The 27689-nt window shown below is 43.5% G+C and overlaps 1 protein-coding gene across 1 annotated transcript in view; it reads left to right on the forward strand.

Annotated features, from left to right (window-relative positions):
* The window catches only part of ANO3 (anoctamin 3), a 405787-nt gene extending 382868 nt beyond the window's left edge, over positions 1–22919 (forward strand). Inside the window, exons 19-27 of the mRNA XM_084852445.1 lie at positions 2664–2775; positions 4400–4457; positions 4773–4870; positions 6410–6555; positions 6674–6826; positions 9388–9535; positions 17401–17481; positions 18172–18277; positions 19212–22919. Of these exons, the coding sequence (XP_084708571.1) occupies positions 2664–2775; positions 4400–4457; positions 4773–4870; positions 6410–6555; positions 6674–6826; positions 9388–9535; positions 17401–17481; positions 18172–18277; positions 19212–19394 (1085 nt within the window). The 3' untranslated portion in view covers positions 19395–22919. The remainder of the gene's footprint in view (positions 1–2663; positions 2776–4399; positions 4458–4772; positions 4871–6409; positions 6556–6673; positions 6827–9387; positions 9536–17400; positions 17482–18171; positions 18278–19211) is intronic.
* Positions 22920–27689: the final 4770 nt, after the last annotated feature.

The raw sequence follows: 27689 nt of genomic DNA on the forward strand, positions 1-27689 counted from the left end.
GCACCGTTTCTCCCCCCCCCTTTTCTGGCTACCCAACAATGCTGTGATGTGTGCTAGGAGAAGAGATAGTGGCTGCCTCCCCTCTGCACTGTTGTTGCTCTCCCCCCTTATTCTGGCTTTCCAATGATCCTGCAAGGTGGCCTAGGAGAAGAGATAGTAGCTGGCTAGGTGGGAGGGAGTACTATGGAAAACCACCTCAGCATTACTGCCTTATCTAAAACAATTCCACACCCCAAAAGGAAACTATTAAAACTGACCATTCCAAGCTCTGCATGATGAAAATTTTTATTCAGGGGAGGAGAAAAGCCACTTTCAATACCCATTGAAATCCTAACTGTCAAGCCTTTCTCCTACAATGCTGAGAAGGAAGACGCCCCCATCCACCCTGGGAGGAAAAAAGCCCATCAGTCTGGTGAGCAAAAGGGAGAAGAAGCAGTCAGTGAAGGCAATGGGAGGGGGAGGTTTCAAGTACCTGCATAGAAGGGGTTGGGAGACCTTAAGACTGCTTCTCTAAGTACTCAAGACTTACAATGCACTCCTCAGCATGCCTACTCAGAAGTAAGCCACACAGATTTCAATAGCACTTACTCCCAGGAAAGGAAAGCCTTACAGCCAATGAGTTTACTCAGAAGTAAGCATTACTGTGCTCAGGAGGAATCTCAGAGAAGCATTTGGGATGGTTAACCACTTTACAGTTCAAGCGCCCACCCCATCCTGGAATGGGAGAGAGGCAGAAACCCCCACACTCCCATCTATTTGTTGTCATGACAATGTTATTCAATACTGCCCAGCAACACCCCCTAGCACATGCTCACACAAAGTGGGGCAAAGCACTAAAGGGGAAATACACAGGGGGGAAATGGTGATTTCAATCACAAGCACAGAAAATGCTGAGTTTTCCCCATTCTCAGATAACACGGGAAGAAGGAGGGGAAGTTGTGAGATAGCAGCAGGAGAGCAGCAGCAGCATTTAAAGCACCCTTGAAAACCAGTGATTAAAGAAGAATGATCCTGTTAAAAAACCAAGGTGTGAAGAGAGCCAAAGAAAGGAGGTAGAGCCGTAGAGTTGAGTTGAGTTGAATTGAGCTGAAAAGGAAAAGGTAGAAGAGAGAATGGTGGTTCCTGAAATGGAGGTAACTTCATTTGGGGTAACTTTGGCAGCAGCTGAGACACTTCTTTCCATCTGTCTTCCATGTTACCTCAGACTTATACATTCTGCTCTCCCTTCCTCTGTCCTGACCCAGAATATACATTGGTCTTTAATTAGTGGGTCACAGGACCCACTACTTGGTCACAAGCTGACCTAAGGTGAGTTGCAAGAGCAGCCCTGCCATCATAGAAATATATGGTTAAAATATCCCAAATGCACGCTTGGGCTAACGGTGGGTCCAAGGCCTGAAAAAGTTGAAGATTAATGACTTAGGAAAGAATCCCAGCAGCTAAGGGGGCATGGGATGCTGCAGATCTCCCTTTTGGCAGACCAAGGGGCCTCAGTGCTCTGACAGTGATGGGGGCAGGAATGGGGGTCTCTGGGGGTGCTAGGGGCATGTTGGGGGAGGCTGGGATCCTCAGAATTCAATGCTCCCTCATTCCCCTGACAGGGCCAGGAACTATGCCGGCCCTGGAGCTGGCAGAGTTAATTTCTCTCCCATCAATGAAAATGAATAACAACTCTATGCGGAGGCAGAACCACCACACCATCTTCCTCCATGGCTGGTACAAGCTTAGGAAGTGTTGATCCCTCTGCCGTTGATTTATCCACTGTCCCTCTCCCCCCACCCGGCCCACCTTCTGGATTTCTCTGTCTGTACCTTCCACCTGAATCCTGACAGGAAGCCATTTTGACTGGCCAAAAATGACTGAGCCAGATTTCAGCACCAAGTAGTTTATCAGGAAAGAAGTAGAATTAAATTTCTCACCAATGTAGTACATTCCTCTTCTCCTATATTCCAAGCAGCAGTTTGCTGTATAGCTGCAGGTGAAATAGCATTTGTTTAAACAATGATTCCTGTCCTGATAGCCATCTTCAGCTATGTCTGAAAGGCACAGCAACCCATTATCAACTGTATTGTATTTTATGGTATATGCACAATATTAATTATCATAGTGCCTCAAAGCCCTACATTGTGTCACTCTGTGACTTTCATGACACTTCAGTTATACATATTATCAATAAAAGATCCCAAAGGCAGAGAAGTTATCTAGAGAGTCAATCTTATACAGCTACATGCACCAAATTTCACACTCCATTGAAGAGGATGTGGCAGACCTTTTTAGTGGAGTTGCACCTGAGGACGCATGCTTACAGCAAATACCTTGAAAAGATTATATTTGTTTAATTTACTTACTTACAGATGTATAATATCTTTAATATACAAAGTGTTCTTGTTCTGAGCACATATGAATAGGTCACATTATAAATCAAAATAAATAGATCACCCTTGTGGCTCAGTTATCTTCAATTATTTCTATGGATGAAATTTGAAACAGTGCATGCTTATCTTTCAAATAGAGTGTCAGATGTGTAAATGGCAGCCTAGATCATACCAAATTTATTTCCTTTGTAAATGTATTATGTATTACACTCATTTATATTCTGCCTTTTAGGACACATGTATAATGTGAATTCTGTTTGGGTTCTTTTATTGGTTTGGTCTTTATAGAACATCCTAGAACGGACTCAGAATGGGAAAACAGTTTTGCCTTGAAAATGTTTCTCTTCCAGTTTGTCAACTTGAACAGTTCTATTTTCTACATTGCCTTTTTCCTTGGAAGGTAAGTTAATTTCAAATGAGTTGAGGGAAATGCAACAAACTAACCTAATAGTTTCATAGTGGTTTCTTTGACATTTGTTTGTTGATAAAAGTTTCTGGTTTTTAAGTACAAACTAGAATCAAAGGGCACAATCCAGAAAAAGTAATGCATGTTTGATACCCCAGTGCCTAAGTAAAGGCTACTTCACAAATCAGGTACATGTATGTAAAACAACAACAACAACAATGTACATTGATATGTGTAATGAGCACACACACACATATTTCATGATGTATACACATGGTGTATATGCTTTGGGAAAGAAAAAAGAAAGGTTCCTCCTGTGCAAGCACTGGGTCATTACTGACCCCTAGAGGGACGCCGCTTGCGCTGGCGTTTTCATGGCAGACTATAGTGGGGTGGTTTGCCATTGCCTTCCCCAGTCATGTCTACCTTTCCCCCAGCAAGCTGGATACTCATTTTACTGACCTTGGAAGGATGGACAGCTGAGTCGACCTGAGCCAGCTATCCGAGACCCGGCTTCTGCTGGGATCGAACTCAGGTCGTGGAGAGTTTCGGTTGCAATACTGCCGCCTACCACTCTGTGCCACACAAGGCACCTGCTTTGGGAACTCCTAGTCAATTAGAAATACCCACCATTTGTGCACAATTTGCAAAACAAACAGGTGTAGGCTCATCCCATGAGATTATGTAAGATAAATGGTTTTCCTACACAGATATTTATGGGAAATTATCATGTATGAATGCATTTTGTTATGCATGAACTGCATTGTTTCAGTACTGTTCAGTGCCCCTTTGTGCTTCTAACTGCTGGTTCTTCTTGGTGCTGTTTTTCTTATTCTACTTTGCCCTCAATGTCTTCAAACTCATTTGCCCTCATTGACATTTAATCTGATTGGCTGTGAAAACCTATGGGATTTTATTTATGGACTTCCATGATGTTATCACAACAAACATAGCATTGTGACATCAGTGACAAAAATCAAAACAACGTAAGTTCACATGAGTATCAAAAATCACTGAAGTAGACAAGCTTTTTCAACATGCACCAACACAAACGCTAAGGGAGCAATCCTATGGCTGCTAGACAGTGGCTAGCTGGACATAGGATATCTGGTTTTCCAGGAACCAACCTTGGAGCCCATGCGCTGAGGTCGGTTCCCAGATAACTGACCTCCCCACACTTCTGTGCTGCCTCCAAGGCAGTGCGGAACAGCCCCATCCTCCGCGCTCACCAGGGGAGCGTAGAGCAGCCGAAAAGGGGCGTTCCAGGGGGCGTTCCGGGGCGGGGAGGGTGGAAATGCCTGTACAACACAGCCTCCTCCCCCACTCTGTCTTCCGCAGTTGGCTGTCTAGCCGAAAATGCAGGGCAGGACAAGCTCAGAAGGAATTATCACCTCTGTGCTTCTCCTGCCCTGCATTGGATAGGCGGTCGTCGCCTCCGAGTTTGGAGGTGGCCGCCTATCTGAATAGGATTGCGCCCTAAGCTGGTTAAATAGTTTTGTCTTCACCCTAGATTTAACTTAAACTGCTTTGAGGGTTTTTTTTAAAAAAAAGGTGTCAGTATATATATTTTTCACATTCATTCCAAGTTTAGCTGACAAACTGAAATCTCATTTTACAGATTTGCTGGACGTCCTGGAAAGTACAACAAACTTTTTAACAGATGGAGATTAGAAGAGGTAACAATCTTTGTTACTCACATCAATATCTTTTCACCATGCAAAACTACTATAGTTTTAACATTCATTTACATTTATTTGCTTCTGTTTCCTGTTTATGGGCCAAATAATTCTGTTCCCTGAGACTGTCAAGCTCTTTAAAATAATTGTACATGATATAAAATAATTCCTCATGATATAATAATGGCAAATGACCCATGGATTTTTGTCTTTTTAATTTTTCTTTAGAAATGATAGGCATTAAATTATTTTCTGGAATAGCTAACAGATAAAATTTGTTTGTAAATGTGTACGTATTTATGCTTCTTCCTTCAGTGTCATCCTAGTGGCTGCTTGATAGACCTCTGCCTGCAGATGGGTGTTATAATGGTTTTAAAACAAATGTGGAATAACTTCATGGAACTTGGCTATCCGTAAGTACACTAGGTAGTACCATTATATTTCTTTAAAATGTTGTAATTACAGGTGATTTGATTCTTTGTGAATTGATTCTTTGTGAATTGTGATATGAACTGAGCTGATTCACATCTGTCAGACTAATATGGATTTGGAAAGCATTTATTTTGTAATGCAGTTTTTGGCTCAAAAATGTACAAAAATGCATATAAAATTTGTGTTTTAGGATACAATACATTTCTGAATGCATAATTAGAGAAAATATATCTAGAAATCCAAATTTTGTGACAAAATATGTTCAAATATGTATTTAAGGTTCAATCTTATGGCTGCTGGTCAGTGACTAGACAGCCATAAGACAGGTCGGCTCCCGGGAACCTACCTCAGAGCCTGCACTCCAGGGTCGGTTCCCGGAGAACCAACCTCCATCCCCTCCTGCGCCACCTCATAGGCAGCATGGATTGGCCCCATGCTTTGCGCTCAGAAGAGCGGCGTGAAGCAGGGGAAACGGGGCGTTCCCAGGGGCGAGCCAGGGCAGGGAGGTCAGAAGTCCCAGTACAACACATCCTATGTGTTGTCTGGCCATCTCTCCCCACGCTCTGAGGTCCCGTGGCTAGACAGCTGAAACCAGCTGTCTAGCCGCAGAAGCAGAGCAGCAGGAGCAGGGAGGAGATCCACCCCTCCCCACTCCTCCCGTCCTGCACTTGATAGGCGGTTGCCCCCAGGCTTAGAGGCAACTGTCGATCCTCATAGGATTGTTCCCTCCAATACATATTTAAATAGACATTTTGGTGAGGATTTATCCCCACGCACACATACACACACCTCATATTAGTACAGAAACAAGACAAAAACAGACTTATGAATGAATATATGAAAAACTGGCATGGGCCAGAAATAGACCATTTTATGATTTTATATGGCTCTAGCCTTTGTGGCTAGAGCAATATAAAAATCAAATCCTTTGATGATTTTACCTGCTGAGGTTAGAATATGGTTTTCAATAATAAAATCACCGGAGATACCAGTACAAAAAGGCATGATCCATTCTGTCTCATCCTTCATGGGAACATCTTGGAGCTGCGTACAGGGGAGGAATCTCCCATAGGGATCAATAGAGTCCTCTTTTCCAAAGCCCAGCACAGAGTTTGATACTACACTTTACCCTAATACAGGACAATCAGTTGTAAGTAGTTTTGGTAGGGATTTGTTTTACAACTAAGCACAATTTTGTATCCGCAGAATCCTGAATAAATGTGTGGTTGTAAGAAAAAATGTCAAAGGGCAATTGCAAGGGCCATCAAGATGATCAAAACTTCATCAGACAAAGGAAAATCTGCACTGACAGGGATTGTTATCCAATGTTAGTCCTGTTTAGAGCAGAACCCTTGAAATGAATGGGACTTAAGTTAGTCATGGCTCAGCTTAATCCAGTTCATATCAGTGGATCTGTTTTAAGAAGAACTATCACTGGATGCAACCCAGGGATTTATTTCCCTCATGAAATATATGCTTTCTATGAGATATAGATTTCATGCTCTGGCTCTCTAATATAGGTTACTACAAAACTGGTGGTCACGACGGAAGATCAAGAAAGGAGGGCAGTTCCTGGAGCATAAAATTCCTCTACCTCAGTGGGAAAAAGATTGGAATCTACAGCCCATGAATCTCCATGGCCTGATGGATGAGTACTTAGAGATGGGTGAGCATATTTATGGAAATGCATAATGGAAGGTGCAGATTTGTTCAGTGCCATACAGCTTCTTTCTCTTTTTAAGACATGGTTTCCGACTTTCTAATCATATGCACTTTCTTTCTAGTTTTACAGTTTGGCTTTACCACTATCTTCGTTGCTGCTTTTCCACTAGCACCTTTGCTGGCCTTGCTTAACAATATCATAGAAATCAGACTCGATGCTTATAAATTTGTTACACAGTGGAGGCGGCCGATGCCTGCAAGAGCGACAGATATAGGTGAGATGAAGCACAGTCACTTTACCCAGTATATCGTGCTTGTTTGTTCATTTACCTACAGTATGTTGCAAATAGTAATGAATACTAGACTTTTTAGCAGAAGTGTTTTTATCATTACAATAACTGCCTGATAAACACTGACAGGGATTAATCCAGTCTATGTTTTTAAGTATTTATTTAAAGATTTTTCAAACAATTTTACAAAAAGTGAGTTAAATGCAAGTGTAAACAATCTAAGAACTCAGTTAATAAATATTTTTTTAAAAAAACGAGTTTGCATTTTTTAAAGGTTCAAGAAAATGGTGTAGTTGTTTTTAATGAAGTTTATATATATATACATATTTTTCTCATTGTGTAGCCCAAGATTCATTTGTTTCTGCAAAAATAACTAAAGCTAATAAAGTGATAGTTTGAAAGCCACCCCCAACCCTATCTCCAGTAATCTTGACAATTTGCTCTGTGAAAAGTTAGGGAAGATATGAACATGTAACAACTGAATTTGTTTATTATCTTTTTCCCTCCCCTTACCTTTTTCCTTTTGTATCATATCTCTTAGATTGAAAACCTGTGGGTAGGGACTTGGCTCTTTTTCTAATCCTTATATGGTGGCAGAAAAACAATAGGCTCTTAATAAATTAATAAATAATCCAGGTTCAGTCCAGGATCTGCCTTCAACGAAAGGGTCTTCCATGAGAGGAAGGGCTCCCTGTGAGGACAATCCCTCCACTCATTCTTTGGGGATCCCCCCTCCCACAGGTCACCCCATTCAGCAGAGTCTCCTGACTCTCTCTGTAGCATTTTCAGGGGGCTAGAGGGGCTGCCAAGGGAAGGAGAGGGTTGTGAAGTCAGAGCTGTTGATACAGCAAAAACCTGGATCCATTCCAACCCCCTACCTCTAAAGTATACTTCTCAAGGCTGAAGCTGTGGATGGGTCTCCTTTATATTCCCCAGGAGGAGACCTGCACTACAGAAGGAAAATGGGGCTGCCCTCCTCTTCTTCACACCTTACGTTGTGGAGCAAATGAGGCTCTAGAAGAGGAGGAACCTGAGCTTGGTGAAATCATGACAGTTCAGCCAGTTCAAGACTTCAATCCTATGACGTTTGCTTGGACATTAGTTCCATTAAACAAAGTGGGACTTGTCCCTGAGTAAGCATACATAACACTGGACTGTACAACCAGTTCAGGTGTACCTGATATTAATATTGATTGGTAGTTCATTACATCTTTTTGTCAAAAATATGCCTTGTTCACATAACTAAACCAATTTTTTATGTCGATTTGCATTTTTAAAAAAATAGTATTTAGACCATTGATATCATGGCACTTTGTTCCTACATGTACTTGGAGACAAGCCTTCTTGATTTCAACAGAATTCACTTTCAAGTAAATGTTCTCGGGATTGCGGCATGGGTGGGAAAAATGTTTACTTAGGTTCATTGATTTCTGATAAATAACCAGTAAATAAATTAATGTTTACTAGTGCTTAGTGTTATCCCACAGTTCTTCCCCTCTAGGCATAAAAGGTGCAAAGGGGTTTTTCATAGTACAGTGATGCAAAACCACAGCTCATCCCATCTGACAGCTGTACCTACCACCTGGTATGTAGCAAAGTGCCAGGCACAGCAACACAAAGAGAGACATCTATGTTGCGCGAGTGGATTTCCACTCACACAAAGGGACTTCCCCTTCCTCTCCTCATCCAATGCCTCCCAACCTGTTCCCTAGCCTCTGGAGAAGATTTTGAAGGGTATATGGGGGGCTGCAGGTGGAAGGGGGAATTTGTTCTGCCAGCAGCATGTATTCTGCTAGTCGATGGAACCATTGGATACAACCCAGCATCTTCTACTCCTCCCTCCTCTTGGAGCATCCAGCATACCATTCCTCCTCAAGGTCATGCACATCCACACCAAAAGCCGGAATAAAATCTATACATGAGATCTGAGGAAGAATGAGCTACTGGATCCCTGAAGGGAAGAAAACAAAGAGCCACAGGTCGTTATGCCTGGCTTGGAGTGTCGCTGCTTGCGAGGTTGTCCTAACAGGCTTAACCATTGAGTTGTGCCTTCTCATTAGAGGCAAGTCAGGAGGCAACTCATTTCTAAGAATGATATTATTAGCCTTCTTTGCTGGATTGCTAGAATGGATAGAATGCTCAGCTATCCTTCCAACATTTTAGGCTCAAGAGCTGGGTAGAGGAGCAATCTACCCAGCACAGTCCCAGCTGAAAGCAGTTGGCACCAGAAACGATCAGATGTGGTGCTAGCGTTTTAGAAAGGCAATCTTTTTGTTTATAAATGACTGTGAAATGGAATATCTTATGTTATGAGAATGAAGGACGAATGTGCAAACTGGATCTATGAATGGAAGGAATTTATTTTTGAGGCTCAGATCATAAAATAAGGAGCAAGATGAGCAGGAGTGTTAAGAACCTGCATGCTCACTTCTGCTTTGGAACTGAACCAAAGCTTCTGGGACAATGGACCTGAATATGTATAAAATGAGCAATTTTGTGGTGTTTGCTGGTTTTGTCTTTACTCTCATTATGTTATTCTCTCCTAGGTATCTGGTATGGCATCCTCGAGGGAATAGGAGTCCTAGCTGTAATCACCAATGCATTTGTTATTGCCATTACTTCAGACTATATCCCACGATTCGTGTATGCATACAAATACGGCCCCTGTGTTGATGAAGGATACAGACAAGAAAAGTAATTATGCCAATAGATAGATGATAGATAGATAGATAGATGATAGATAGATAGATTTAGCTGATGTACTAACTTTTGTATTTTGGCAGAAATTTGAAGCTTTTCTTGTTGGTGCTGCTGCTTTTTGAAATGGTTTGTTTGTTTCACAAATGCCATTACTGCCATTACTGCCATTATTGCCATTACTTCAGACTATATCCCATGATTCGTGTATGCATACAAATACGGCCCCTGTGTTGATGAAGGATACAGACAAGAAAAGTAATTATGCCGATAGATAGATAGATAGATAGATAGATAGATAGATAGATAGATAGATTTAGCTGATGTACTAACTTTTGTATTTTGGCAGAAATTTGAAGCTTTTCTTGTTGGTGCTGCTGCTTTTTGAAATGGTTTGTTTGTTTCACAAATGCATAGACCCCTTCCCAACAAAATTTTTGAAGCAATGACAACATCAACACTAAAATATAACAGTACAATGCAACAAGAAAATAATCATCACTCAGCAATGGAACTACAATTTTAACTGGTTGTTCACACCTCAGGGAAATCTTTCATAAAGATACATCTAAGGAAATATAGAAAAGCCAAAACTGCAGATGCCTGTCTGATGTCAATGGGGAGCGCATTTCAGTATTTTATTTTTATTGTACATTTGAATGTTACATTTTTCACGTTTAGGAAGAACATAGGAACACAACAAGCTGCCTTATACCGAGTAGGACCATGGGTCCATCTAGCCCAGTATTGTTGACACTGACTGGCAGCAGCTCTCCAAGGTTTCAGGCAGGGGTTTTTCCAGCCCTACCTGGAGATGTTGGAGTTTGAATCTGGGACCTTCTGCATGCAAACCTGGGACCTTCTGAGCTCTACCACTGAGCTTTGGGGACCTTCTGCACTGGTCTGCCACTCAGCTATGGCCCTTCCCTGAGATTTCTTGTGTTGGACCAAAATTGTCTGCATTTTTCCAAGAGGCAAAGCAAAGAAGACTCAGTAATCCACCATAATATCCAACCTGTATTTACAGAAACACTCATCCGAGCTAGAACATTGAAAGTTTAAGTATCTTATATGCTTGAAATAGGGAAGGACATAGAAAATATTGTGCTACATGCACTTATTTGAAAAATAAAATACTGTCAAGGGCTCCTTGGCAGCCTCTTTCAGTCTAGTCCAGTAGCCAAGTCCAAACACAGACAAAGGGATTCTTTTCAAAGCTTTATTCCTTTTTTACAACTTAACAACTCTACTGTTAGCAACTAGCTATGAGCAGCAGAGTACCTATGCCCTAAGTTGGAACAGTTGGTCCCCATTTGAAGGAGAATCACTGGCAGACCCTGAACTTATGGGCTAGGGAGAGTCCCTCCCCTTTTCCCTTGGATCCTCTGGGGGCAACTGTTGTTTGAGCACCAACCAGGCACTACGCCTCCTTTCCGCGCCCTCCATTTGGTGCCGCTCTCTGCATCGGCGTCGCGTGTCCAGCAAATCCTCTTCCCGCGCTCTCTCTCTCCCGGGACCACTATCTATGTCAGGAATGCCGGTGGGAGGAATCTCTGCTAGCTGTTGGCCCTGGGAAGGTTGAGCACGCTCCTCTCCCAGGAGCGGCTGCTCCACCTCAGAATCAGAACTACTCTGGGATTCTATGGGCTCAGTGTCCACCCTGACAAATACTATGCTTCTTCTCCAGGCTATTACGTGGAACAGAGTGATGTTACAGAAATGTGGGAATGCTGCTGAAAACTGCAGCTGTGTGTCAAGTCTCCTCCTCCCCCTGCCTACCCCATAACAAATAGTTCATATCCTGATATCATTACACCGATCATTTCACTTCTTCCACCAGTGGATGCAAATGATGTGCATTTTCTTATAACATATAGTTCAGCCCACAACATAAAATCAATCAAGAATGTCTTCCTGCTTATTTAAAAAGGGTTGAGTCCAACTGTGGGGCACAACTCCTCTTATGGAAAGCTCTTTCATCCAGAAGAGGCTTCCATGAGCAGAAAGAGGAAGGAGAGGTGATTTTCACTGATTTCCCCTTCCCTCTGCAGCCCTGTATCCCACCCCCGCACACGCACACACACACCCTGTAAATCTGCTCCAAAAGGTTGGAGGACCCTTGGAAACATCACAGGAGATGGTGTGAGGAGGCTACAGAAGAAAGGGGGAAATTACAAAAATCCTTTCCTCTTCTGCTCATGAAAGCCTCCACTGGATCAAAGACTTCCATCAGAGGAGAGATCCAACTGAACATTTTTTTTGCTATCCCGTTTAACAAAACTGTAGGGATGGTGGAAAATTCCGCCACAGACTCTAATGAGGCCGGATTCTTAGAATCCGGCCCCCCGGAGTCCATGGCAGAACAGACTGCTCCCCACCACCACCCCGCAAAGCCCAGTCGGGACGGACTCTACCTGGTGCCGTCCGTCCGCTGCCGTCTGTCCCATCCATCCCGTCCACCAGCGCTGTCCCACCATTTGCGTCCCTGCCTTTGGCCGTGATAGGCTACGTAAATCTTTATGTAGCCTATCACGGCAAAGACCAGGGATGCAAATAGCATCCACTATGCCATTTGCATCCCTGCTCTTTGCCGTGATAGGCTACGTAAAGATTTACATAGCCTATCACAGCCAAAGGCAGGGACGCAAATGGTGTCCGCTACACCAGACGCCATTTGAGTCTACAGACTGGCCGCAGCCGAAAGTTCAGCAGTGGCCGGAGCCGGCTGGCGGCTCCATGGACCCCCGCCTGCGGACCCCCCCATGGACCCCAGGTAAGGGGATCCGTACATCCCTACAAAACTGCCAGGATGTCTCATGACAGTCATAAATTTCTTTATTGATTGATTGATTTGATTTGATTTGATTTCTATACCACGTAATAGCTGATCCTCTCTAGGCGGTTCATAAAAATTAAAACCGAAAAGCACACAGTAAAACGATATAAAATATAGGAACGTTAAAACCACAATATAACAATGCAACCAGAATAAAACCTAGCAGCAATGCAGAAATTTAAAATACAGAAAACAGCAAAGTTAGACTATAACACTACAATGCTAAAACGCTGGGAAAATGAGAAGGTCTTCACCTGGCGCCAAAAGGAGCACAATGTAGGTGCCAGGTGAACCTCACTAGTAGGGATGGCAGAGAATTCCGCCACGGATCTCGGTGAGGCCGAATGCCAGTGCATTTGGCCACCTGAAATCTGTGGCGGAATGGCCTGCCACCCCCCGCCCCCCCACGGATCCCCCCTGGGACGAGAGTTACCTGGGGCAGATCTTCCGAGCGGCAGCAGCTCCAGCGGCGGCGGCGGCTGGTCTTCCGACCGGCTGCCACCACCGCCATTTGCAGTCTTGTCGCTTTATCTTGTTTTGTTTTTTACAAGACGTGATAAGCTACATAAAGACTTACATAGCCTATCACGTCTGGCTTAAAAAACAAAATGCGTACACAAATGGCGGCGGCTACGGCCGCCGCCATTTGCATTCCTTATATTTGGCTGTCTTAGTCTACGTAAATATTTACATAGACTAAGATGGCAAAAATAAGGGGGAACGCAAATAGCGTCTGCTACGCTATTTGTGCTCCCCTTATAGCATTCCCCTTATAGCACAAATAGCGTCTGCTACGCTATTTGCGTTCCCCTTATTTTCGCCGTCTTAGTCTACGTAAATATTTACGTAGACTAAGCCAGCCAAATATAAGGAATGCAAATGGCGGCGGCCGTAGCCCTGCCATTTGCGTACGCGTGTTGTTGGGGTTTTTAAGCCAGACGTGATAGGCTACGTAAGTCTTTACGTAGCCTATCACGGCTGACTACAGGGATGCAAACGGCGGCGGCTACGGCTGCCGCCATTTGCGTCCCTGCTAGCCAGCGGCTGAATGTCCGGCTGCTGGTGGAGCCGGCTGGCGGCTCCACGGAATCCCTGCGGAGCGGAGCCAGCCGGCCAGGATTCCAGGGGGAGGGTCAGAGTGCCTCCCCCCCCAGCAGAACCCGGCGGAGCCAGGTAAGAGGACTTTCGTACATCCCTACTCACTAGGGAGCTCATTCCACAGCCGGGGTGCCACAGCAGAAAAAGCCCTCCTCCTAGTAGCCACCCACCTAGGGATGTCAGAGAATTCCGCCACGGATCTCGGTGAGGCTGAATGCCAGTGCATTCGGCCCCCTGAACTCTGTGGCGGAACAGCCTGCCACCCCCCCGCCCCCCGCGGATCCCCCCAGGACGAGACTTACCTGGGGCGGATGTTCTGGATGGCGGCGGCTCCAGTGCAACCCCCTCCAGAACAGGTTGAATATCACCTAACCGGGCAGACGAACCACCCACTAACAGTACCTCCATCTTGTCTGGATTGAGTTTCAGTTTATTGGCCCTCATCCAGTCCATTACCGTGCCCAGGCACTGATTCAGAACAGCCACTGCCTCACCTGGGTTTGATGAGAAAGACAGGTAGAGCGGGGTGTCATCTGCATATTGATGGCACCTCAGCGCACACCTCCGGATAACCTCCCCCAGCAGTTCCATGTAAATGTTAAACAGCATGGGGGAGGAAATAGAGCCCTGCGTAACCCATAGCATAATTAGCGCAGAGCAATAATCCCCCAGCACCACCTTCTAGAATCGGCCATCCAAGCAGGAGTGGAACCACTGCAATGCAGTGCGTCCAACTCCCAACCCAGACAACCTATCCTGAAGGATATCATCATCGATGGTATCGAAACCCACTGAGAGGTCCAGGAGAATCAACAGGGTCGCATTCCCCCTGTCCTTCTCCTGGCAGAGGCCATCCCACAGGGCAACCACGGCAGTTTTCATTCCAAAACCAGGCCTGAGGCCCGACTGAAATGGATCTAGATAATCTGTTTCATTCAAGGGTGCCTGGAGCTGTCCTGCAACCACCCGCTCAAGTACCTTGCCCGGGAAGGGGATGTTGGCCACTGGCCTATAATTGTTAACATCCTCTGGGTCCAGGTTAGGCTTTTTCAGGAGTGGTCAATGGGTTGGATCCACAACACAAATGGCGTCTGCTCATGAAACAATGTTTTCCCTGTTCTCCATGCCACAGCACCCCTCATACCCTTGAAAAGACTGATCTTCAAGAATAATGCAGACTGCAGATGGAGGGAGGATGATCATGTCATCCTTGTGCCTTTGTATTTCAGAAAGGTACCACTGGATTCAACCCAATATCAAATAAAAGCAATATAACATACAGTAGAACAGTAAAACCCAAGTAGAGCAGGGGAAAACCTGCAATACCAGTAAAAACCATCAGATTAAAACTAGGGATGGCCATCACAGGGAAATCCAGCCCCTTTGGGGCTCATCGGATTTCCTTGGAGCCCCCAGCTCAGAACTTGTCTTTGAAGCATGATTTATCTCCCTGCAGCATGTGGAAAATGTTAGGGATGGCGGAGAATTTCTCCCCGAAACTTTGGGGGGCCGAGCGCCAAAGTGTTCAGCCCCCCGAACAAGTTTCGGGGAGAAATTCTCCGCACCGCCCCCCGTGCCCCCCCCCCGGGACGGGACTTACCTTTGCCGAATGTCCCTCCCGGTGGCGGGTCCGGCTGGCGGTTCGGCGGGTGTTCGTCCGGGGTGGGAGCGGCAGCCGGTCTTTTGACCGGCTGCCGCCGCTGCCATTGCAATAAAAGAAAAGAAAAAAAAACCGCCCCCGTGATAGGCTACATGACGATTAACGTAATTAATTAGCTATTTGCGTTGCCCTTATTTTCGCCGTAGTCTATGTAAAGATTTACGTAGACTACAGCGACCAAATAAGGAACACGAATGGCGGCTCCCTATGGGGGCCGCCATTTGCGTACGCGCTTCTTTTTTTTTTAAAGTCACCCATGATAGGGTACGTGACGATTTACGTAGCCTATCACGGCTGACTTTGCAGATCTAGCCATGATAGGCTACGTTAATCGTCACGTAGCCTATCACGGGGACGTTTTTTTTAAAAAAAAAAAACTTTTGAGTTCGCGGCCGGGCAAGGTGAGGCGCCTCCTCCCTGGCCTGAATTTCGGCCGGGCGAGGCAGGAAGCCTCCCCCCCAGCCTGAATTTCGGCCGGGCGAGGCGGGAAGCCTCCCCCCCCGGCCTGAACTTCGCAGGGGGAGCAGCGAAGCACCTCCCCCCCCACCACGAACAAGCTTCGAGGACAGGTAAGTGACTTTTGTCCACCCCTAGAAAATGTACATGTCAGGGAAGGAGTTTTGACAAATAACATAATAGGATCTAAGCTGGCCAAAGTCTCTAGCCTGATGTTCTACTCTCATAACACAAAATATATAAAATGAGTATTTTTGGACCCTGATGTAATAAGTGACGTCATATTCCACTCAAAACTTGAGTGTGGCATTTACAACAACATTATATTTTTTTGCATGCATTACGGAATATAATAAGTATTTCTCTAGCTCAGCTAGAGAAAATTTCAGTTTATATTATGCTAGTAAAAAGTGTTTTAGCATTTTAACTGTTTGGTAAAAACCATTCAACGTTTTATCCGAACGCTTCATCATTGTTACAGTTTCAACTTTTCAAATTTTAATTGACAGTGTGTTTTCTTATCCCTTGGCTTTACAGTTACACGTTTAATAGGTGGGTATGAGGGGACTACTGCTGAACACAGACAACTTGTATGGTTTTGTTTTTCTGATTCTGCTGCATCATCCATAGCTATTTCCTGGCCCTAACCTTTTTCATGACCAGTCCCCTCCTTCCTTGCCATGTCCCATGAGTTAATCACAGTGGGAGGAATATAGAGATGAGCTTCAGTCCTAAGCCTCAGTCATGATTCCATTCAATGAATTCAAATTTACCATTAAATAGCCTTTTTTGATCAACTTCTTCTCTCCGTACTGATTGGAAACAATAGGCATTTGCTTTAATTATTGCATTCCCACTACAAGACAGCCTTCCCAACCTGGTGCCCTCCAGATGTTTTAGACTACAACTCCCAGCATTCCTGACCACTGCCCATGCTGGCAGGGGCTGATGGGAGTTGAAGTACAGCACATCTGGAGGGCACCAAGTTGGGGAAGGCTGTTCTAGGGCAACAGGCCTCTGGACATTCCTAGCATAGCCTGGCATGAAAGCAGAACAAACCAGATCAAAATAGAAGTTTCTATGTAATGTTGTCAGTGAGTCTGTGGTTGGTTATACCTGGACATAATTCAGATTTTCTTCCATCTGGTGGATGTTTCAATACTTAGTGCCCCTTGCAGGCTGTGCACCATGCATGCGTGTACCAAATACCTGTTTGGAAAATGGAAGGTTAATTTTTGTTATCCCCTTTCATCTTACTTTGCTGTCTATGCTGGCAGTGGCATCTATTAGTGAGCTCCTCATGTGACGTAGCATGCATGCATCTCTGTGTTACATGTGAGGACCTCTGAAGTGGGGCCAGTTTATCAGAATCCAGCACACAAATGCTAACATGACTATATTGCCATTTGGCACCGTTATTCCATTTGAGAAGAGGACCTGGCTGCATTCACTACCCCTATATTTAGTTCAGCACTGCCAAAGCTGAATGCACAGTATGGAGACATTTACTTAGCCACAGCTTTGACTTCTTAGACAAAGAGGAAAATTTTGCACATGCATTGTCCTTCAAATCATACACTTAATCTTACATACTCAAGGCTTTATGACTTTTGTGGAGCATAAACCCTGCTATCCCATTTGAAAAGTAAAGAGTATTTTGCCCTCATCCATGGAAAATATGACTGGCATGCCATAACATAGCAGGCATGCATTGGTAATGGCAAGGAGGATGAATGAGACATACTTTGCATGCACAACTTCCATCAAACCTATTCTTTAATAGAAAACATTTACTGAGCTTTCTTTTTCTAGATGTTTGAGGGGATATGTCAACAGTAGCTTATCAATATTTGATCTGAGTGAGCTTGGCATGGGATATTCAGGATATTGCAGGTACGTATTGTAAGAATATCTTGTTGAATTGCAATGAAGAGGTGATTTTCATTGTTTGTGGAAGCTTGACAAAATTGCTGGATGCTTGAATTGCTTTTTAACTCCTTTAATTAATAGAGTTCTTAAGGTGCAAAACTGAGAGGAGTCCATATGTACTGAGATTGAGGGTGAGATGTTGAAATTGCTGCACTGGACTTCTTTTGCAATGAATTCAAACTTTTAAAGAAAATTATATCCATTACTTAAATGTGTTTCTTTATTTAAAACCATTATATCCCAGCTTTCTAAGTCTCAAGGTTACTTAAAACAATACAAAAGATAATAAAAGATAAATATCAACAGAGCAGGAAAAAACACAACAAAAGGAAGAACCTCATGAGAAGATCAGTGGCAAAAATGTTCTTTTTTAAGAAAGGAAACCTTACACTGGGGGTGGGTAACTGCAGGAGGTCTGGGGGGCATTTTTCTCTGCCCCATGGGCACCAAAAAAAAGAAATTTAGGATGCTGCTGGTGGGAGGAGTCATTCAATCCACGAGCGGTGCCCCTTTTGCTGGTGGATGGACACCATTCAATATTATCTTCTTCCAAAAACTTTGTTAAAATATGGTGATCAGGCCATACACATGATTCTAGGCCACACCAGCTTTTGCCAAATAGCTTCCTCCCCCCACTTTTTTTTTCTGTTGCAGGTATCGAGATTACAGAGCACCCCCATGGAGTTCAACTCCTTATGAGTTCACCTTGCAGTTCTGGCATGTCCTAGCTGCTCGACTGGCTTTCATCATAGTCTTTGAGGTCAGTTGGATTGAGAAGAAAAAATGGAGAGCCATTTGGTTGGGTTACATGACAGAGCCATGCAAGTTTATGTTATCTGTCTAGCCAAGGACTACATATTGCAACAGTGTGTGAGGTTCTGTTGGGACAAGCATCCAACTTAGCTTGGACACTGGCAATTGACTGTGACTTCCCCAGTGGTTCAGGTTGAACATTCAAGTGGCTGAACCATCCACTATTAATTCTTTGGTAGAAGAAGTTGTCAAGGCGTAATACATTGTATATAGGAAAATATAGGACCCAGCTTTACTTTCCTTCAGCAAAGACCCTTTCCTCCCTCACAACCCCAGGGTTCTCTGCCGCCCGAGGTTCCACATCTTAATAAGGAAGTACAAATGCACTATCCTCTCACTGCTGATATTTGGGAGGGCCAGGGAAGGGAGAATTGAGAGAGTTGCTTTGAGCCACGTAATTTGGGGGGTTCTTCACCACCACGTCATTACCTGAGTTGCTTATCCAACCCTCTTTTGCCGTCTTATGTATTCATATGTTGGCACAGAAGATCACAAATATGTGATAACATGGATATAATGAGTTGGATCCTGATTCTTCGCTCTAGCAGCAGAAAGACACCACTTGCAGCATGGGACTTCTGCATCCTTTTCCTTTCCCTATAGTGCCTCCCATGCATCCTCTAAATCTTCTCCAGAGGGTCCCCCAACCCTCCAGAGCAGATTTGGAGCAGGTGCGGGGGGTGCAGGGGGTAGGAAAGAAGACAGAAGTCCCATTTCACCAACAGTGTCTTTCCACTTATACTCGATTAATTATTAGCCTGATTAATAATTGAGTATAAATAGTCAGTGAATTGCTTCCAAAGGATCATATGGTAGAGAACCAAACAGAACCAGATCAGAGTATGCATTTAAAATGTATATTCTCCTCTCTCTTTTTTCAGCACCTTGTTTTTGGAATAAAATCTTTCATTGCCTACCTAATCCCAGACATGCCCAAAGACTTGTGTGACAGAATGAGAAGAGAGAAATACTTAGTTCAGGAAATGATGTATGAGGCTGAACTAGAGCATTTGCAGAGAGAACGGAAAAAGAACGGCAAACAGTATCACCATGAATGGCCTTAGTTGACATGAAACAACAGTGGCAACATCAGAACTGAAAACTCCCCGTGCAAGCTCAAGGTGGGTTGTGGAAATGAAGCAAAGGAGTCAAGCTGTGTGTATGTGCTGCTGTTGGGAAATAATATTGTCAAGCTTTGTTGTAAACTGGAAAAATCCTGTTACCAACAGACAAGCCAAACAACTATATTCCATTAAAGGTCTGTGCCAAAGACGGAATACTGAGGAATGAATGCTAGGTCAACTGAAATCACTAGAAGCGATGAATTTGCCAAGCATCAATATAATGAGATACAACACGTCTGAGAAAGTCATCCACAACATAATCAGAAACAGAAATCCGTTACTTGTAAAACTTCCATAATAAGGGCATGACTTTTAAAAAATGGTGTGCTTATTCACTACTTCTACAGCTTTTAATTGCTCAGATGAATTTGTATTGCCTATGAAAAAAAGCAAGCAAGATTAATTGTTGCCTTTGTGGCCATAAATTGATGCTCTAACGGTCCTTGAGGCGTCCCGTTTTGTCAGGTTTGTCCTAGTCTCTTGCTGAGATTGTGGATGTGACTGTGCCCTTTAAAAGGGACATCAGCCTGTTCGATATTTACTATGCAGTTTGATGTTTGCACATCATTTCTCATCTTCTTTTGTCTTTATAATTCAGCGAGGGGGAAAATTCCCTAAATCTCTAAAGTCAAATAAAAAGCAATTTCATAGTAAAGGCCAGGATCCAGAGATCCTCTTCCACATGGAGAAACTGACTTCTGCACGTGGAGCAACTGTTTATCTCATGCAAGAATCTCGTATGAGGAAAATCACATTGCATTCAGAGAGTCTCAGCCGCATGCAGAAACCTGTTTCGCATAGCTAATTGTCCATATAGCTTAGGGCCTGTGCATCTGTGCATAGAACTGCATGAGTGGTATATATTTGTTTCCTGCTTGCAGCCATTTGGATGCTGGCATATACCATTGCCCTAGATGCAGCACTCTTTGTTGCTGTGGGCAGGGGGCGGGGATGACGATATGGCTTTTTCTATTGCAATTGATACTCAGTGTGCAAATAAAAGCCATCTCCTCATACCTATAAAGTGAACAGTCCTGCCCATGCTCTAATGTAGCATGCAGAAGTATAACCGTATGGATGTTATCTTCTCTTTGAGCTACCTGGATTTTATGTATTTCACAAAAATGTCATCTTGAAATGTCTCATTGCATTGCAGATAAGAAGCCAGTTTTATGATTTGCCTTATGCAAGCTCCTGTTTATGCAAAATATTTAAAGTATAAAATCATGACCTGCTTGTTCAATGTATACAGACAGAGGAAACAGGACTGTATCTAAAACAACATTTCTTCCCCTCTAAAATCAAAGCATGCTAATAGGTGTATACCCAGTATTCAATTATTCTCTGATTTTAAGCCTTCTTCAAATTTTGGCTTAAATTTCTTCACGAGTATATACGTACTTCCAGTGACTTGTACTTCGATTCTCATAGGCCTGTAAAGAAGAACAGTATCTCTTAAATCATGATTATTCTAATGATGAGTTATTAATTATAATTCTTTATTACTCGTTTCTTTTTTCAAAGTGGGGGAAAAATGAAGCACTAAACTAAAGCAAGTGGGCAGGATTCACTTGCACATGGGAGACCAAATGTTCTTCGTTTCCCTTTTGTAAAAAAATCCAGGTGTAGAAATCTTTCTTATTTATATCAACCAAAGTCAATTTAACAGATTTCTTCACTTTACAAGATTCACATCATTCTATAGGAAAGCACAGCAATGCTATCAAATATATTTGCATGAGCCTTAGGATGAATTCTGTAGTTTAAAGAAATGGGTTACAGATATGATATTATAATACTTACGGGGAATATACATCACGTTCCTTCGTTCAGAACCATAAGTGATCTAATTATGAAGCACATGCTGTTATTCTAACTCTGTGGAATTTTTTCTTACTGCGTTACTGTCACATATTTAATGTTTTATATGATGACAATCTAATTTATAATATCATAATTCCCTTTTATATATACATATATGGATACCCCAATCCACAAGTAGTTGCTTGTGCAGATAGAAATTCCAGTATATTGCCGACTATACTGTCCCCCCACCCATGGACTTTTGCATAGATTCCGATCAAGGGAAAAGCACTACACATGTACATATTTGTGCTGCCATCTTCTACTGAAATCTACTGAACTGAAAAGTCTGCCTGCACTCCAACTCCGCGGGTCCATCAGAGTGCACATGAACCCCTGGATCAGGGGCATAAATTACAAAGCACACCCTTTATTTGTGTGCTGTAAAACATAGCTTTTATTAACTTTTTTCTCTTTTTTTTTGCTATTGTTAAGTTTTACCTAAATGCTGATTGCCTTGGCTGGATCCAAGCTTTAGAACCGATACAAAATTTGCGAACAAGGAGGAATGTTAGCTATCTGTGCTTTATTCTAGTTGTCACCGTTTGGTCTATACCTAGGAACATTCTGATTGGTCGCTTATAGTGCAGATCTATTCATGTCTACTCAGAAGTAAGCGTCTCATTGCATTCAGGTTTAGGATTGTAGCCTAATGCTGAAATTCTAAACACATTTCCTAGCGAATAACTCCCATTGAATTCAAAGGGGTTTACTTTTTTGAGTAAACATTCCTAAAATTGTACCATCAAATTAAAGAAAAACAATGAAAGCATTGTAATCCACTAAGGATTACAATCCTAACAGCATTTACCTGAGAGTCAGTCCCACTGAACGCAACAGGACTAATTTCTGCGTAGACCTCAACAGGATTGTGTTGTAAACTGTAAAACTATTTTTAAAATCAACATGTTCAAACTTTTAATCCAGGCCAGAATACTAAATCCCCTTGCTCCTAGTTATTCCCACTGAACAACTGGAAAGACTAGTTGCTTCAAGTTTACAGCCTACTAAGCACAGGAAAAATTCTGAAGAAAAAATGTTTGCTGGTTCGCTTTTGTTTTAAAAAATAAATATGCATTAACAGTGTCTAAAGGTTTGCTGATACATAGCCATTTGCTTTAGCTGAGAGAAATGCTCTGCTAAATTTGGTTTACTGTGGTTGCATTGAATGCAAATTATCCTACAAAGATACATGGCACACTCTGTTCTCAGGAAATATGTATTACATGAATGCTAGTTAAATTTCTTTCTTTCTTTTGTATTTCTAAACACTTTGTCTTTCCAAACAAATGATCACTATTAGTGGTATGTGCATGCAAGCTGCATTTGTAGACTTTCCAATGCTGCAAGAGTGTGAGAACTAGCATCCACGCAAAAACAACAACAGCGAAAGCTTTAGATCATTGTGGAGCTAGTCTACAATATCTTCGGTCTATGCATGTTCTTACAAACAGACTGCATGAGCAGCTACAGTCTGGCTTTCAAAATACTACAGTTAGTTACTAGTCCAGAATGTTTTAACTATTACCAACAGAACTTGGTGTCTTGATGCAATCAAAAGGAACCTTGGGTCCGGAAATAAAGATTTGTTTACTATTTGTTATTCTTATTTTTCGTCATCTTTCATTTTAAATTTATACCTAATGCACAAAGTCAGAAAAAGTGAAGACTGGTGGTAGGGTGGCTACTTATGCATCGCCAAAAAAGGGCACTAATTTACATATCATTTGCATATGCAAATTCATATGTATAGGTACAAATGTAGAATAATAACTATAATTTAAATATATCTGCGACTTTAGACCAGACTTAGACTGGACACCTTTTCAAACAGAGGACACCTTCAAATAGAGGACTCCTTCAAAAATAGAGTACTCTGCCAGCTCTCCGAAATAGGGATCGCCTCAGTCGAGTAGGACACCTGGCCAACCTAGCTGGTGGGAATTTATAAAACAAACACAAGGTGCAAAGGTTCTTCTTGCACCAGCTTTTCTAGAAAATGGTTCTTTTCTACCAATGAAAATGAAAGTATCAACATATAAATATGGAAAGAGCTTGTAAAATTCAGTCAGGGCTCCAGTCGGGACCTAGCCTTGTGGGAAAAAGAATGGAAAAAGTACAGCTTAATGGAAAAAGAAATACTGTACTTTGATTGCAGAAAGTCCCAAGTTAAAAATCTATCTTCTCAACAGGTAGCACAAAATAGGAGGACCTGCGTCTGAAACACTGGAAGCCTTCTGCCAATAAAATAGACAGTATTGGGCTAGATAAACCAATAGTCTAACTCAGTGGTCCAGTCCACATGTAACTGTGTTGCCCCAGCCGAGGGTGTTGAACTCTTAGGTTAGAGGTGTCAAGATAGTGATGAATCAGATTCAAAGGTTTACTTACAAGGAGACTTTATTGGGTAACTTACAGCACACTTACAGCATCCCCTCCTTGCATAACTACACTTAAAGTTACAGGCCAGTTCTGAACTGCAGAGCTCTTAACAATAAGGGAACAAGTGTACCTTTAAACACTTCTTAAACAAGGACTAAGGAAACTGAGGCTTGTGTGTGTGGGGGGGGAATTCTTGGGGCTATCAACCACTAGTTAGGCTAGCTAGGGATTCACAACATGACACCCCGCTCGCTTCTTCTCCCTCAAGGGCTGGCACACAGGAACAAAGTGCTGGAACTCGGGACATGGCAGTGTGATGGGGGTCGCCTTATACTTGCATTCTTTACGCAGCCATCAGTCTTCTTTGGGAGGCGGTGGGGTGATTTGCAGGGCTTGAAAGTAAAACTTCACAGTTTCTATTTTTAAATCCCAAGTTTGAAACAGGACACGATGAGATACAGGGCAACCAAATTTTTGCCTTGCCAGGGGCAACAAATGACTCAGGTCAGCTTTTTTTCTGTTGGGGTCTCAAACAGGAAAACAGTCTTAGTTTCCAGTTGTAACATCATTGACAGCATCAGCCAGCTGGTTACACAGGTCTCTGTGCCTTTGGAGACAGCTACTGCGATATCTTCTCTTTTTTTCTCAATCAGGTTGGGTCTCCCAACTTACACAATTTGTTTGCAGCTTCCAGGAGCATGGTAGTCACGCTTTTTTGGCTTGGCCAGGAGCAACATGCTGTCAGGTTTCTCAATCTCTTCAGCGCACACGCTCTCAGGCAGTCCAACACTGGACACTCAAATCAGTGAGATTTCTTCATTACAGGAAATCTCACAGCAAAAGCTTAATGGCTCTTCAGAAATCATGTAGCTGATGGTCAGTAGCTACAGGCTCTATGCAGTTCTAGAACAGTTCAAAGCTAAACACAGTTACCTTGACAGAGATCTTCAACGTGGTCTTTCTGCTTCATTCTGCCTTGGGACCGTCCTCTGGCGCACTTCCCACTCTAAGAGGGGTCTGGCCTGTGCCCTGGGTGCACTGATTCTTCACTCCATTCTATGTCTTCATCTTCTGGGTCTTCATTTTCAGTTTCCACTGCTTAGGGATTTCATCCCTATCAGGCAAGGTGATGATGTTGCACTCCTCGGAATGCCGTGGGCAATTCTGAGCTTGGCGTATCAACCTAATGGCTACTTCTTCAGCTTCACGCTCCCACGCATCATTAGAGGGCAGGCTGTCCTGCAACATTTCTTTAATTAACAGCCTCAGATCTTGCTCTTTTCTTAGCTTGGCCTTGAGCTTTTCTGCTGTTTCCTCTCTCCATTCTGAATCCTTCTGCCCAACAGCTCCTAAAGCTGTCAGCAATAACCATGCTAGAGGTCCTGCACACTGCTTCTCTTGAGCTGATCACTCCAGCTGCAGAGATTCTAATGCAGTTTCCAGACCCACTGGTGTGCAGTCCTCTTCGACCTCTGGCCATGTAATTGGGCCACACCAGACCACCAATTGCTTTGCAGCTGGACCCCACAGCTCCCACTGTGGACAGTCCGGGAGTCGGTTTAACATGCCAACCCCCCCCCCCGATCCTCCTTCCCTTTGAATCTGAACATAGCAGTATTTTTGGCACCCTGCTCGCTGCACCCGGGCCGGCTGTGGGCATTGAACTCTTAGGTTAGAGGTGCCAAGATAGTGATACATTAGACTCAAAGGTTTGCTTACAAGGAGACTTTATTGGGTAACTTACAGCACACAGGCATACTCAATGGCTGGATCAGAAAGCTTCTCTGAACCCAGAGCCATGGGGTCCAATGGGTTTTATACCATACATGTTAGCCATGAGGCAGCATAGCACTAGCAAGTGCCCCTAGCATCCATCCCCAACGTAGGCTAGAAACACTAGGTTCTCAGCACAGCCACCTGCAGCTCAGCATAAACACATCGCTTCACTTCTCAGGCCCGGGCCCGGCCTGATCAGGCTTTCTACTCATTAGTAAGGAATGCGCTGAGAAGGCTGTTATCGGCCCTTTGACTCATCTGCACATGCTCAGAGGCTTACTAGCAAGAGAATTGCACCAATAATGAACTTAAGCAAGCATTATGGATCTCTGGGCCCCTCTAACACTACAGGTGACTTGGTTACGCTCCTGGGGCCAATACAGTAACTCTTACACCAGGATTTAGCTCTACATGGACTAGTTTCTGTGAGCTGGCTCACACATCCCTCTTTCTCCTTTCCTTCTCTCATATGGCCGGGAGGAGAACTTAACCAGGATTCTACTTCTACATTTCCTGGCTTGTCATTACATAACAACCAGGAATCATGCTTGAAAGCAGCCTCTCTCAATCCTGTGACCTCCAGATGTTATGAACTTCAACTCCCATCAGCCCCAGCCAGCATGGCCAGTGGTTGGGAATGCTGGGAGTTGTGGTCCACAACATCTGGAGGGCACCTAGTTGGGGAAAGCTGGTTTAAAGCAAAACGCTAGTCACCTGCCAGGCCAGACAACTACAAACCCTGGATTTTTTTTGTTGGTTTGTTGAACAAACAAGAGTTTGTCTTAAACCACAATTCCTGGTTCGTATATAACAACAGCCCAAGAACTGTAGAAGCTGAATCCTGTTTAAGTGCTCCCAGCCATGTGAGAAGTAGAAGTGGGAGTGCAGGAGCCTGAGGCTTTGCTCGGGGCTGCAGTGGCTCATCCACATAGCACTAAATCCTGGCTTAGCATTACAAGATGTGAATGTGGCCAGTGTAGCCCAGCTTCATCTGTTTATGCAGTATCTCCAGCATTAAAGATAGGCTGGCACTTTTATGATGTAACGTTAGTCCAGCACAAGATCCTGGATTTGAGTGCCCTTTTCAGGTGCCGCTTTTGTAACCTTGGCCCAAATTATGATGCACATGTCCTGTGTCACTGCCCAGTGAAACGGTAGGGAAAGGCTTTATGAAACAACTTTAGGAGATAAACAGCACCATTCCTTCACAAGAACATTCCCGTGATCTTCATTTCAACAATGTTTGCATAGCAGAACTTGTCAGTGGCTTGTCCCTTGGGGATGCAATCCCATGATGATGCAAATCTCTGCATATGCATACATACTTATAGTCCTCGGCTCTGATTCAACAGGGCAGGTGCCGAACAAACAGAGACGCATACAAAGAGATCTTTTTAAAATCCCACTGATCAAATGTTTGGAGAGAGGGGGCTGAGTCCAGCCCCACGTCTCATCCCAAAGAGCTGGAGATGATGTCACTTCTTAAAAGGGCAGCTTCAACTGCTGGTTTGGGAAATAGAAACATGCACCCCCCACACACATCAATTCCCTGTACCTTCATAAATATAAGGGACTGAATTTGATCGTACAGAAGAGAGGGAGTTATTATTATTTATTAGTTTTAATCATAATTTGGTTAACAAATTTCAACAATGTCACATCATTCTACCAAGCCAACGTTCTTTAAACCTATATGGTGGTGCGGGTAGACTGTTTATGTGACATCCAGCAAGATTCCAATGTATCTGTTGAAATGATGGTGGCTCCGTCACTGAGACCAAAGAAATAGGCTGATTGACACTCCAAATGACAAATAGTAATGCAAGTGGGGAGGCTGCTTGGAACTCAGTTAGGAATTCAGATCACCACCGAAGTCAGTAACCAGGTATAGCACAGCAGCTTCATCCTCTAGGGCGGTGGGTTCAGGATGCTTCACAATGTTCCTTCCTTCCCCACAAACATGACTATACTGTTTCAGGCCAGTGTTGCTTGCATCACATTAAATGAACCCAAGCTGCCTTGGTTCCTTCAAGAGGAAAAAAGGTGGGATAGAAATGTAATTTAAAAAAACAAAAAACAAATCATGAGTTGACTCATTTGGTCTCTGTTTCTGGAAGCCTCTGCTGCCATGAACATAGCTGCTATGGGTGCGATCTACTATGCTTTCCACACTGCCTCCATCTGCATGCCACATAGGGATGTATGAAAGTCACT

The sequence above is a fragment of the Heloderma suspectum genome, chromosome 1 (assembly GCF_057233095.1).
Source record: "Heloderma suspectum isolate Gila_16-S chromosome 1, 16-S_ref, whole genome shotgun sequence".
In the NCBI taxonomy this organism is placed as follows: domain Eukaryota; kingdom Metazoa; phylum Chordata; class Lepidosauria; order Squamata; family Helodermatidae; genus Heloderma; species Heloderma suspectum.